Consider the following 12959-nt stretch of genomic DNA (forward strand, 5'->3'; position numbering starts at 1 on the left):
AAAACAATGAGAAAACGAAACAGCAGAAGCAAGCATTTACGCGGTAGAATTACTTAATTTCTCCCTGAGTCTTATTTCTTAAGTATTTTCAATCAGGTACGTGTCATGAACCGAGTTTAACCTTTTTTAGCCATCCCCAAAAAGTGCAAAATACTTACAGCAAAAAAGTTTTCACTTAAAAATATTATTTTACTAGATAATAAACTTTAGTCGAAAGACATACACACCATATTTGAAGAGTTTGTTGAGACATTGAAATTATATTTAAGATAGTTTCAAGTTTTACATTTATTTTATCAGTAATTAAACTAGTACTAGTATAACTTGTGTTGGCCAACCCTAGCAAAAAGCACGTTCTCTCGACTTCCTTAACCGGAGGCGGAAGTCGAAAGCTCCAGTATGTACAGTTAGGTACCGCGCGTGTATGTATGTATTTATCGAATTTTACATGTCGGAATCCGTATTGCTTCCGCTGATTATCGCATTACATCATCATTATAAATAGCAAAAAGCTATAATCAAAAGCTCTATTTTTGTAAACTTTAAGAATCCGTAAGCTTTAAGAAGCTTTGTAGATGTAGGTAAGTATTAAAATAATATATTATCTGCTTTTTTCCAAGACAGCTTCAAAACATAAAGAAAATTTTTTGGTTCAAGTAGACTAATATTTATGAACTGCAACAATTTTAGTATAATATTGTGTTAGAGTGTTAATGGATAATATCTTCGTGTCTAAAAGTTTCCTGGCCAGTAGTAAACAATCTAATATCTAACCAATAAATCCATAGAAGCACAGAATTTTCCACCCCAAAGTATCAATTTGTGACATTTACGTTTACTTCATCCCATAAAATTCCATAATGAACATCGTTATATGTCGTCAACACGTGTTGTTTACCGAGGAGTGGGGAGTGAGACTCCTGAGGGAACGCTTACATGAAATGGAAGGATGGGAGACATTGATGTTCTGTAAGAGGGAAGTCTCATTGTAAATGTTAGATTAAAGAGACGTAGAGTGGCGATGTAAATTATATGATGAAGAGTACTACACTCTTGATGAAATACCTAACGGCCGCCTTCGCAGAATTTAACTGGCATAACTTTAATTGAATGAAAAAAAATACGGAAAATGTATGCAGATCCAGAAATTATTAACAAGTGACACGTTGCAAGCGGTGTCGGTGATTAGTAAAATGCGAAATATCACTAATGGAAATGAGTTAAAAGACTTGATAGCCACTAGAATCTAGATGCTAACATAATAGGAAGTACTATCATACGCTGTGCACCAATTTATTTACTTTTTTTTTCCTCAGAATTCCTACGATGATGCTATCTTTGTACAAAAGTTACTGAGCAAAATATGTAACTCCAATGAAGTACGGTCCTGTCAGTAGTGGATCGATAAAGGGAGATTTATTATGAGTGTTCTCTCCTATGATACGTCGATGACAGAAGCCGTTAAAATCCCATAAAGTTATGTATAAAAGGCCCAGAAATTACCAGAGATATGTTTATGGCGCGTAAAACGTTAGTTATTATAAGAGAATAACTAGGGGATAGTATTTTGGGAGAGAAAAAAGATTGTGTCGTCAATTTTAAACCATTAAAAGTAGAGTCACAAGTTCGTAACTAAAATCAAGCATCAATTTAATAACTTACCTGCTCAGCGACACGTAAATTGGTAGAGTTGCCATTTTGTCGTCTTATCTGAAAATAAGGGAACACAAAATATTATACTTAATTATGTAGGTACATACAAAGTCATAAGTTTCTTATGCAATATCTAACTCCACCTGCAAAATATACAGTTACTGGGCTGATAGACTTTTGAATGACTGTGTACCTTAAAGACAAAAGAGACATAAAAATTTAAAGCGTTCAATAAGATTTTATGTTATTACTTCCATTAACCACATTTTTTTAACTGCATGGAAACATGAGAAGTTAACCGTTTTCGGGAGCCGTTCTTTACCGGATGTGGCATCTATACCATAGAGTACAAACCATAGACAATAGCACAATGGTCGCTCGATAAGCTTTATCTATTGTTTTAAAAGTACACTGATAATACAATGGATTTTTTGCCCCCAGCATCGAATGACACTGGATAATCCTTTTTTGTCGGTATTTTAAATGGTAAATAAATCATCCATAAAGTGGTGGCTACTGAATCGTAGCAAAAAACGAAGCACTCAAGATCTGGTAGATTTTTGATTAGAATTTGCACATTTCTATTTGCATTCAGTTAATCACTGTACCTACTATACCTATATTCGAGAAAAATATGTAAATAGTATAATACCGTGCGGTCATGGCGTCTATTATGTCTTTAAAAATGTTAGTTGATTCTAAATCTTTATGTAATTTATTATTAAGTTTCGAGAATTTGCGCTGGGAAATGGAAGATTTCTGTAATTGTGAACTATTGGCAAATTAGTTTTACTGTCCCCAAAGTTAATTTATTAAGTCCCTTTGGGTTCTATTCATTCAATTCATTCACGTTCACATCTGCTAAGCGACTCGCAAGTCGCAACAGCTTATCTTTTGTTCGTTGGCATCGCTCTAAGTAAAAATTAATGGCTCAGCAAATATTTAAAACAAATTCGGCAAAGCTAGCTGCTACCCCAGTTAGCCTAGTACCCATTAGGGTGATAAATAAAGGGCGCTATAGTGGGGTCGTTGAGGGAATAAAATCGATCGAGATTCAATTCCACAAAGCTTTTATCTCCACGCAATTTATTAAGCAAAATATACGCCCTACAAAAAGTAGGATGTCGACTTCATTCGTTTGTTTTTACTTTTTAACTTCTTTCGACTTCTACTTTCAGACTATTAATTTGATTGGTCGGTTTAAAACACCATTTTCTCACTAGACTCATATTATGCTAATTAGTAATTACTAATACATATGTACGTAATTGCGGAAATAGTCATAATTCATGACAAAAGTTAAAGGCCTAAACCTTTACCTAATAGCCTTAACTTTAGGCTAAATATGAGTCCTAGTTCTGAGCAAATTTAAATTATTTCTTGTACCTTTATGGTGCGCTCTATGTATTCTGAGTAGTATATTTTAAAATACTACTACTACTACTACTAGTATATTTTAAATCTTAGTAGCCTGCTGCTTGATAACGTATGATCTAGATTAAAGATAGTCGAATACGATGTACTGTACGTCTTTTACCCGATTGCCAGGGTCATAATTGATCTTATTACTCGTCAATGAGTGTTTTTTTTTTTATGAAATAAGGGGGCAAACGAGCAAACGGGTCACCTGATAGAAAGCAACTTCCGTCGCCCATGGACACTCGCAGCATCAGAAGAGCTGCAGGTGCGTTGCCGGCCTTTTCAGAGGGAATAGGGTAATAGGGGAGGGTAGGGATGGGAAGGGAAGGGAATTGGGGATGATAGGAAAGGGAATTGGGCCTCCGGTAAACTCACTCACTCGGCGAAACACAGCGCAAGCGCTGTTTCACGCCGGTTTTCTGTGAGAACGTGGTATTTCTCCGGTCGAGCCGGCCCATTCGTGCCGAAGCATGGCTCTCCCACGGTAGGAGCAGACCCATCGAGGACTGTACTCGGTAACATAAATTACTCGTACTATCATATTTTTCAAAATTAAACCTTATTTCAAAGGCCGTAAAGTCGACAAGTGTTCCTGCACCGGCTTTAGCCATGACTACCATACAGCCCTAAACCTAGCCATGTGTTTACCAGCCGGAACAGGCTATTGTATAATGTTTTGTCATGTTGTGTATTGTGATCGACAGCATCATATTGCATCAAAACCACTTTCACTTTCCACCTCGCAAGGATTCTTGCAAGACGATAAAAATTTCCATCAAAAATAACGTACGACTAACTTACGACTAACGTACACTAATTTGGGTTATAAACACTATTTGTTTACAAATATTACGAAAAACGAAAGAATTATTGTTATTTTAATTCACGATTAACTTTAACTCTTTTAAACAGGTGCCAGTGCACAGTGGTCCTTCTATTATTGTACTTTAAAGTGGCCTAAAATTAATTACAATAATATGACCAAAAAGTCACTTACCTTATTCTATATATGCGTGAAATATTCCATAAACACCGTAAAATTATTATTCACCACTATATTTTACGAAAAAGTCATTCACAAACAAAGTTTTGCATAACCGGCATGATAAAAAAAGTTTCGCGCGCTTTTTACGTCACGTGCGACACGTCAGTTGTCTATGGGCAACATGGCCGATGTACCCGTTTATTTTGGTTCCACTTTGCATGGGGTTCCCTTCATTATTTAGGGTAACAAGTGTACGCATGCGCGGTGGTCTTGATGCGTAACACGCGAATTGTTATTTGTGGACTCTCGTGTGGGATATTGTTTTAAAAATAAAACTCTAAAGAATGAATGAATTTAGTTATTTACAAAACGTTTAAAAAAAAAACGATGCGAGCGAGAAAGTTCGAAATTCAAAACAATAAGTTAAAAAGTTCACAAATTTTATTGTGAACTTTTTTACCAACTTTAGTGTGTATCAGTAATTATCTATTTCTTTGAATATAATAATATTATGATGACTTTCTTGAACCTCTTCTCACTTCACGGCTATTGACTTGCTAATTAAGTAATTGATGATGATTACGGAATTCAAGTTTTGCTAACTCACTCTCTACTTTTTTTAATTCATAAAAAAATATTTTTTGCCAACTTTACAGAAAACAATATTGTATGTGTAGCAATAAATCATTATAACAGCCATTATAAAACCTAATGATACCTGCTGGTCGAGTAGCGCAGGAGGCAAGTCGCAGGATCTGCGCTCGGCCGAGCATGGCGGTTGCCATGTAGATGCCATAGGACCCTTACCTTATGAATAAATTATGTAACTTTTTCACCGCTTTGATTTGACCTGGGATGACCGGCTATAGTGGAAAGTTAGTTTCCTCGTAGGTTCTTTGATTGATTCGTATGAAGTCGGTGAAATATTAAATACAGTATGTAACAAAACTAATTAGTGATAATACTTTAGGGTGTGTATATTGTGTTCCTTGTAGAGAGTTCACTGTGAAAGTAGCAGCGCTGAAAATGTACCCTCAAGTAAATATAGGTAAAGAAATAATAAATAAATAAATAAAATATCGTTTTATTCAAAATAGGTATCATGATACACTTTTTGAAAGTCGAACGAAGAAACTACGTTGCCTACCACCGGTTCGGGAACTACTCCGCCGAGAAGAACTGGCGTAAGAAACTCGCACGGGGCCATCTTTTACTAAAAAAATGAAAAATTACAATGTTATGGCTTACAGCTATGTAACAAAAATAAAAAAAGTAACCTGCATGGAGGCATAATATTATTATCACTCAGTTTTGTTACACCCTGTATAGATATACTTAAACAGACATAAGTATTGTAGCTGTTGCAGATTCCAGCGAGAATCAGCTTAGGCTCTTACTAAAAAATATTAATTCAGCGAATAACTTTACATCTTCATCATTAATAAAATATGGCCCCGTGCGAGTTTTTTACGCCGGTTCTTCTCGGCGGGGTAGTTCCCGAACCGCTGGTAGGCAACGTAGTTTCTTCGTTCGACTTTCAAAAAGTATATCATGATACCCATTTTTAATAAAAAGATATTTTATTTATTTTTATTTTATTTATTTTGTTCATCATCTTTCTGTCTTCCTCTCACTTTGGAAAAGTCAGAAAAATCACAAAGAAAGTAAACCTGCAGTAGTCTGTAGAGGTACAATGATTTAATATATTCATTAATCATTAGTTTATAATATAATCATAAATCATGGGTTTAATGCTCTAAGTTATAATAAATAGAGCTCGGATAAGCTAGGCTCTATCAAAATGTGCCTATTGTGTGTTATAGAACTGTGCTAACTGCCAAGTCTAGGCGTTTGTGTTGCTGAAGGAAGGGTCTCATCAAGAATCACTCTTTACTTGCGTTTTAAATATTAAATGCTTATTTTGAGATAAAAAAATAAAATAAGATTAAATAAAGTTGTATTTATGCTTATCTTCAAAATAATAAAAAATATAAATTGAAATTCCCAGACAACAAAGGAAAACACAGGTTTAACTGGTTTCGAGTGGAATAAAAATAAATATTCACTAATAAATCGCATTTCCCATGAGAAAAAAAAACGAAAAAAACTTTTAATACCTTCGGTACCTAACAGTTGTTTTATTTTTGTCTGGGCAGGAGGACTCTTTAGGTTGAGTCATATAATATTATTGTTTGTTACGATATCACATCATCACCATCATCACGATTCATCATTTTTAGCATTCTCAATTTCAGAATTATCGTTTCCAGTCGGTGTCCCATACAATGTTTCCTCCAAAGATCATATACTCTGCCTTGGTAATGTAACACATGTGTTTGAAAATATATTCGAAACAATTAAGTGGGTATGTGTGTGTGGATTTGATTCTGCAGCGCTATAGAGTAATAGATAATATTATTATCGTGACCTATCGAGTGCACATCGAGTGGTATCTTTGTCTATAGTTTTTTCAAAAAGAATTGAGTTTAGCGTACTCAGCGACCCCGGGAAGCCATAGGGTCGGAATTCTCAATGCTAAGCACCGGGATATATCCCCTCCTACCTGCCTAGCATACGCCAACGAGATATCTCACTCTACATGTTTTCTCGATGTTTGATGGTTTGTCTCTTCTATTGACCCTAGCATGACAAACATTTTTTCTCGCATACAACTATCATCTAAATAACACATTTTTATAGAGTTTTGTCGAGATTTTGATATTATGAGACGAGTAGTTTTTAATTATCTCGAGAGTGAGATATCTCGTTGGCGTATGCTAGGCAGGCAGGATTTATAAATAGGCCGCATATGCCGCGGCCTGAGGGTTGCAGTCCTAGGGGGGGTGGCAGATTTCATACAGGGGGTGGCGGAAATAATGTGGCCTACACAATTATAAAAAATAGCAGGGCCATAGCAACTTTGGCGCTTACACCAAACATAATACCTTACATGTTAGGACCATAAAACAACATCAAATTAAAAAGTCAATTAAAATCACACGTGCCATACACAAGTCTACACCGGTCTAGGCCTGTATATGGCCTAGGAATTTCTAACCGATACGGTTCGCAAGGTACGACCTGAGGAAAAACTGGACATGGTTAAACCATGGTTTATAAAAAGTAAAATATCAGTGCACACGCGCGTGTTGTACTGGAGTTATGCTATATAGGGTGTTTCAAAAGTGGTATAGTAAGCCGAAAGGGGGTGCTCAGGGGGTCATTACTCATTCTGAACAACTTTTGTTATACGAATTTTGGAAATTCGCGAAAAAATATTGATTCTCCATAATATATAAACTTTGTTGTTCACACGTGACTATTTAATATAGAAAATCAAATTTATTTTTGTGAATTTCCAAAAGTCGTAGAACAAAAAGTTGTTCGGAGTCACCCTCTTTCGGCTTACTATACCTACCACTTTTGAAACAATCTGTATATTCTATTAGGTATTTCATAGATATTTATAGCTTTTTTGTTTCTCTTTTGTAACCTTAGGTCATATCTTTATGACCTGAGGAAAAACTAGGTTTAACATGATTAAAACATGAACTTTAGAAAAAGTAAAATAGCAATGCGCACGCGCGTGTTGTTGGGGTTACGCTATGTTTCTATTAGGTATTTCGTATTTATAGATTTGTTTTGATTTATGTGTAAACTGCAAGGGTTTCATTTACTGTGGAATCAAGAATTAAGTATTCGCCTAATTAAATAATGGAAATTTGAATAATTAGTAAGGGTCAAAAGCACTTTGAGTCTATTAGGTAAACTATAACAAGCGTATAGGGAATAAGAAATAAAATGTATGTAATAAACTTAAAAAATTTATTTAGCAAGGGATATTTTAAGTAAATGACATATAAAAAAAAAACACTTTTATTCTTTGAAATCGCAATCTATATGTTTGGGTGGATCTGAAACAATGGTAGATATAGTATTTTTTAGTCAAATCAAATAAGTACATTTTTGATACCAAACTTTGAAACTACCATATTATGCAAATTACTAAAAACCCAGTATCAGAACTAACTTTTCGGGGACGACTAACTTGTCGTTGCTTAGATACTTTACCTATACCTAGTAAGTAGTAATGGTAGGAGCACCTTAAACAATACTTCCGGATCATCTACCTGTCTTAGTTAGGTATTTGCTACATGTGAACGAGCTATAATGACGGGTGACCGCATCCAGAGAGATTTAAATTGTATAACAATAATTATTAGATACTTAACTTTAATAAACATTGTGATTTGTGATATAATTTTTTTAGCAATACGCTCTGCTTCAAATTAAAGTTAAGTAATAATTAAATGCCTCCGAGTACAGCCGAGAGTTTAATGACTCTAAGTGCAAAAAACTTACCAGTAGTCATGTCATCATTGTAATACAGCATTATGTTCGGTATATAGACGTTCTCAGGTAACCCCACTTCGAGGTACCTGTCCCTCTCGTCAGGTATACCATTCTCTTCCAGGGTTTTGGTGCAGTCCAGTACTCGCTTACCATGGCACCAGGTGTATGACGCCATGTGGGAGTTGTGGGGGAGGTAGCGCATCATGATCTGGTGGATAGTCTCCTCGGAGCATACTTCCAGGGTGACGGAAGATCCTGGGGAAGTTAGAGAGTACAGAGGATAAATCGGTAATGCTATTCTATATGTATAATAGAAAATAATTATAGTAGATATATACGTCGGAAAGTTATATTGTCTTACTAGATGTCCCGCGCGGCTTCACCCGCGTAAATTAGGAATTTTACAGAAACCGTACATTTTCCCATAAAAAATAGCTTATGTCCCTACTCCCTTCACTTGGTCTACTCTATATCTGTGCTTAATATTGCCATAAAAATTGCTCCAGTAGTTGGTAATTTCTTATATTTCCTTCGTTTTTCCCACATTTTCCTGAGTTTCTTCGGTCGTATTAGACTTAGCGTGATAATATTTAGCCTATAGTCTTACTTGATAAATGAGCTATCTAACACTGAAATAAGTTTTTAAATCGGTCCTGTAGTTCCTGTGATTAACGCGTTCAAGCAAACATACTCTTCAGGTTTATAATATTAATTAGGTAGGTATAATTTTTTTTTTAAATTATCGCTTGACAAACTCGAGTCTCGATTTAAAAGACTATGAAAAGTACCAATAACAGGGTCATTATAGGCTCATAAGTCATAACCATGGGACGATGCACGGTATAATATGGTAGTGATGATGATGATGATGATGATGATGAATGTAATTTGCATAATAGCATATGCTTTCCGTTCTTAAAAGTTAAAACAACGCCGAAACTCCCAAACTTGTATCTATAAAGAATCAGGAGTTCTCTCAGCACCTTCCGGTATACCAGGTATAACTTGGTGCAAAATCTTACATATGCTTAAAATACTTTTCAGGAAACCGAAGTCATCACATGTTTCCCTATAAATGTTGAGGAGTTCCTTCGATTACTTATGGATCCTTCATTAAATCACCACTTTTGTAAATATAATACCAAATTGGGACCCTATATACCAAAAGAAAAATTTTGAAAATCGGTTAACAAACGGCGGAGTAATCGTTGAACATAAGAAAACGAACATAACACCTCCCCCATTTTGAAAGTCGGTTAAAATTGTAGCCTATGTGTTATTCTGATGTATAAGCTATATTATTGTAAACTTTCAGTATAATACCATGTAGGTTGTACCACGTGACGTCGAATGGTGCAATTCTATTGGTCGATATTTGGGTCGGAAAAATAATCACTTATAATACCACAAGAGCTTCAAAATTATCGGATATTTCCCGATAGGTTCGTTGCAAACAAATGAAGGATTCAAGTTTTTCAGAAAAACTTGACGACTTTATTTGTTTGCAGGGAACCTTGAGGGAAATGCCAGATAATTTTGAAGCTCATGTGGTATTCGGGGGATTATTTTTCGTCCCAAATGTCGGCCAATATAATTGCACCATGAGACACAATTGAATTCAACCTGTCAGTTTGACGTGTTTGTCTTTTATATATAGCAACTACCAGAGAAAATTTTCAAAAAATTATCAGTATAATACCATGTAGGTTGTACCACGTGACGTCGAATGGTGCAATTCTATTGGTCGATATTTGGGTCGGAAAAATAATCAGTATAATACCATGTAGGTTGTACCACGTGACGTCGAATGGTGCAATTCTATTGGTCGATATTTGGGTCGGAAAAATAATCATTTAAATCCGTTCTGTAGTTTTTGCGTGAAAGAGTAACAAACATCCATACATCCACACATCCATACATCCATACCATCTATACATCCAAACATATTTCGCCTTTATAATATTAGTAGGATGAGTTAATTATGGCATACCTAACGCAGTCTTTAGAGCTGTTTTGCAACTTGTAGTGTTCTGAGCCAAAAAATGCGTTTTTCAGTTTCGCAACAATAGACAATAATTCTGTATGAATTAAGTACCTACATATCTATACCTACCTATGTTTAATGTTTATCGTAATTTGGATCCTATAAAGAACAAGATGTTACCTGTAATGCTATGCTAGCTAGTCATAAAGTCATAAAGTCATAAAGTGGCATTTTAATTGAATTTTTCGGAACGAAAAAAGGATCGGAACGGCACCTTAGGTTTATTTCCACAGTTTGTCCATACTTTCGCATTTCCGCTGGTCGCCGTGCTAGCGCTACTGCAACTGTATTCAAGTAGAAATTTCTTATTACGCGGTAGCCGCAATAACATCTGTGATCTATCTCATGTGTTTCCCGGGACTTAAGGGGAGGTTATTCCTAAATTAGCAGGCCGATGTCTGTCAGTGCGAATATCGACGTAAAAGACATTAAAATAACATTCATATCAGCGCGCCTTGTACAGTGGCGGTTACGACGATCGCCGCGTCCATGATAGGGCGAAATAGGAGAAAAAACCTTTTTACTTAGATAAAAAATAGTATAACTAAACATGTATCCGTACATTTCCCTGTAAAATTTTAATAGTAATCGAACTATCCAAATTATTTTTTGATTGAGTCCCTGTAAGTCCTATAAAACTGAAAATGTTTTTAAAATCGAGGTTGTTTCGGAATTTTTTTTTATCGAGTGAAATTATCTGTATTGTGTTTCTAACCGTAAAAGTCACTAGTTAAAAGATGTATCTTTACATGTATATATTTTTCAGTTTTTTTTAATGACGCTTTCTTTAAAAATTACTCATTCTAGAAACGTGAATTTGGAATATCCTAGCCTTAATTAACTTTTACCAAATTATCTTGAAAATCGGCTTACTTCAAGTGACGAAAAGTAAAAGTAGCGTTCGCATTTATAATTAAAAAAAACGCCTGCTCAACTTAATTAGCAACATCCATACCGGTCAAAGTATTGGTGATGCGAACTGGTCGCGGTTTGCTGGTCAATTTCCCAACGATGTTGCTGTCATCCAGCCACCAGGGGTTCACCAGGGGTCGCCACCTGGTTGACGGCACCACTGGTTGCCGGTTACCCGCGCCGTGGGTGTGGAAGGGGGTGCGGGAACCCACTATCGGATGGGTGTAGTGCACCCATTCTCCGTCGACAAACCAATGGGTGACGTCTTTGCCGGCGTAGGCTAGGACGATCATGGCTAGCTGTATTAAAACAAAATACAGTGTCGTACTCAGAGATATTTAATGATAACTTAACTTAAATGTAATGAAGAGTTTGAAATAAACTTTATACACTTTCTACATTGGCAGAGTTAGATATTATTTACATTGGTAAAGTAAATAACTAGTGACTATACTAGATCCAGAAGCAAGCGTCCATGTCCACTGCACCCATGTCAACACTTAAATTTTATTATAACAGTAGGTAATTATAAAGATTCATGGTCATCGGATTGAAACAACGGTCTCATTAAATCTACAGTCAAACAGGTCGCTGGCATTGTGGTTTCAGGTAGTCCACTGCAGTAGATGTGGTAAACTAAACTTGGTAAAGGTTCGGAAACCTACCCCAAGATTGATGGGGAGCGGAGGTGAAGGGGAAGGGGGGAGGAGGGGGTAAACCCCCCCTCCCCCCCCCCCCCCCCCCGTACCAAATCTGAGGCATGTTTTGTGACGGTCGCCGGCTGCTGCCGCAGCACAGTCACAGTTCTAACCTAACCTACTTTTGGACTTTCTGGATTGTGTTTGTTTTTGTAGATATATGTCCCCCTTTTATTTGATGACGGTGACTGTGTTGTGGTCTAAGTTCTAACCTAACCTAACCAACTTTTGGACTTTCTGGATTGTGTTCGTTTTTGTTTTGGCCCCCCGGCCCCCGCTTCGGTAGGTACGGAGGCACTCCCTAGTAAGTAACACACCAGAAAACAGATGACCTTATCGAACAATATTACGAAAATTTCAAATGTAAATTTGTCCTAAATGGGGGGTTTCCGGGGGTGGAAATGGCACGAGGAGGTTTTTTTGACCCAAAGCATCCTTCCTCAACCCATGTGAGCACCAAAAAATTGCTGTAGGTTTCTGAACTTTAGCCCTAACCTTGCTTTATACTCGCATTTAAAAGCAGAATAGAACAATATAGTAGATACGATTCTCACCGTCTTAGCATCACAATAAAGGTATCCCTCATCAGAACACCGACAGTACTCTCTGCAAGTGTCTTCACAGTACCAGTTCTTGACTGCACAGGAGCATCGTTTTACGCACTTACAGAACCTCCATTGGTCCTGAAGCCAGGGTGTGAGGTTCCTAACAAACCCATTGACGGAGACCCAGCAATCTTCAAGTGTATTATGAATAACTACTTCGGATGGAGTATACCATTCTTGTTTTGTGTAAATCATTTTTACAAAAGGGTTGTTTACATTTTGATTTTTGACAACATAATTATTGTCAATTTGTCAACAATGTTTTTTTTAAATAAAATAAGGGGGCAAAG

General features: G+C 36.3%; 1 protein-coding gene across 1 annotated transcript; it reads right to left on the minus strand.

The window, feature by feature from the left end:
• Positions 1-7904: 7904 nt before the first annotated feature.
• Positions 7905-12884, minus strand: LOC121731722 (cytochrome b5 domain-containing protein 1). The gene is made up of 4 exons (XM_042121311.1): positions 12619-12884; positions 11410-11665; positions 8420-8665; positions 7905-7971 (listed from the first exon to the last, which is right to left on the minus strand). Exons 1-4 carry the CDS (start codon positions 12862-12864, stop codon positions 7934-7936), a joined length of 786 nt encoding a protein of 261 aa, XP_041977245.1. The 5' UTR covers positions 12865-12884; the 3' UTR covers positions 7905-7933.
• Positions 12885-12959: the final 75 nt, after the last annotated feature.

This window comes from Aricia agestis, chromosome 11 (genome assembly GCF_905147365.1).
Source record: "Aricia agestis chromosome 11, ilAriAges1.1, whole genome shotgun sequence".
Taxonomy (NCBI): domain Eukaryota; kingdom Metazoa; phylum Arthropoda; class Insecta; order Lepidoptera; family Lycaenidae; genus Aricia; species Aricia agestis.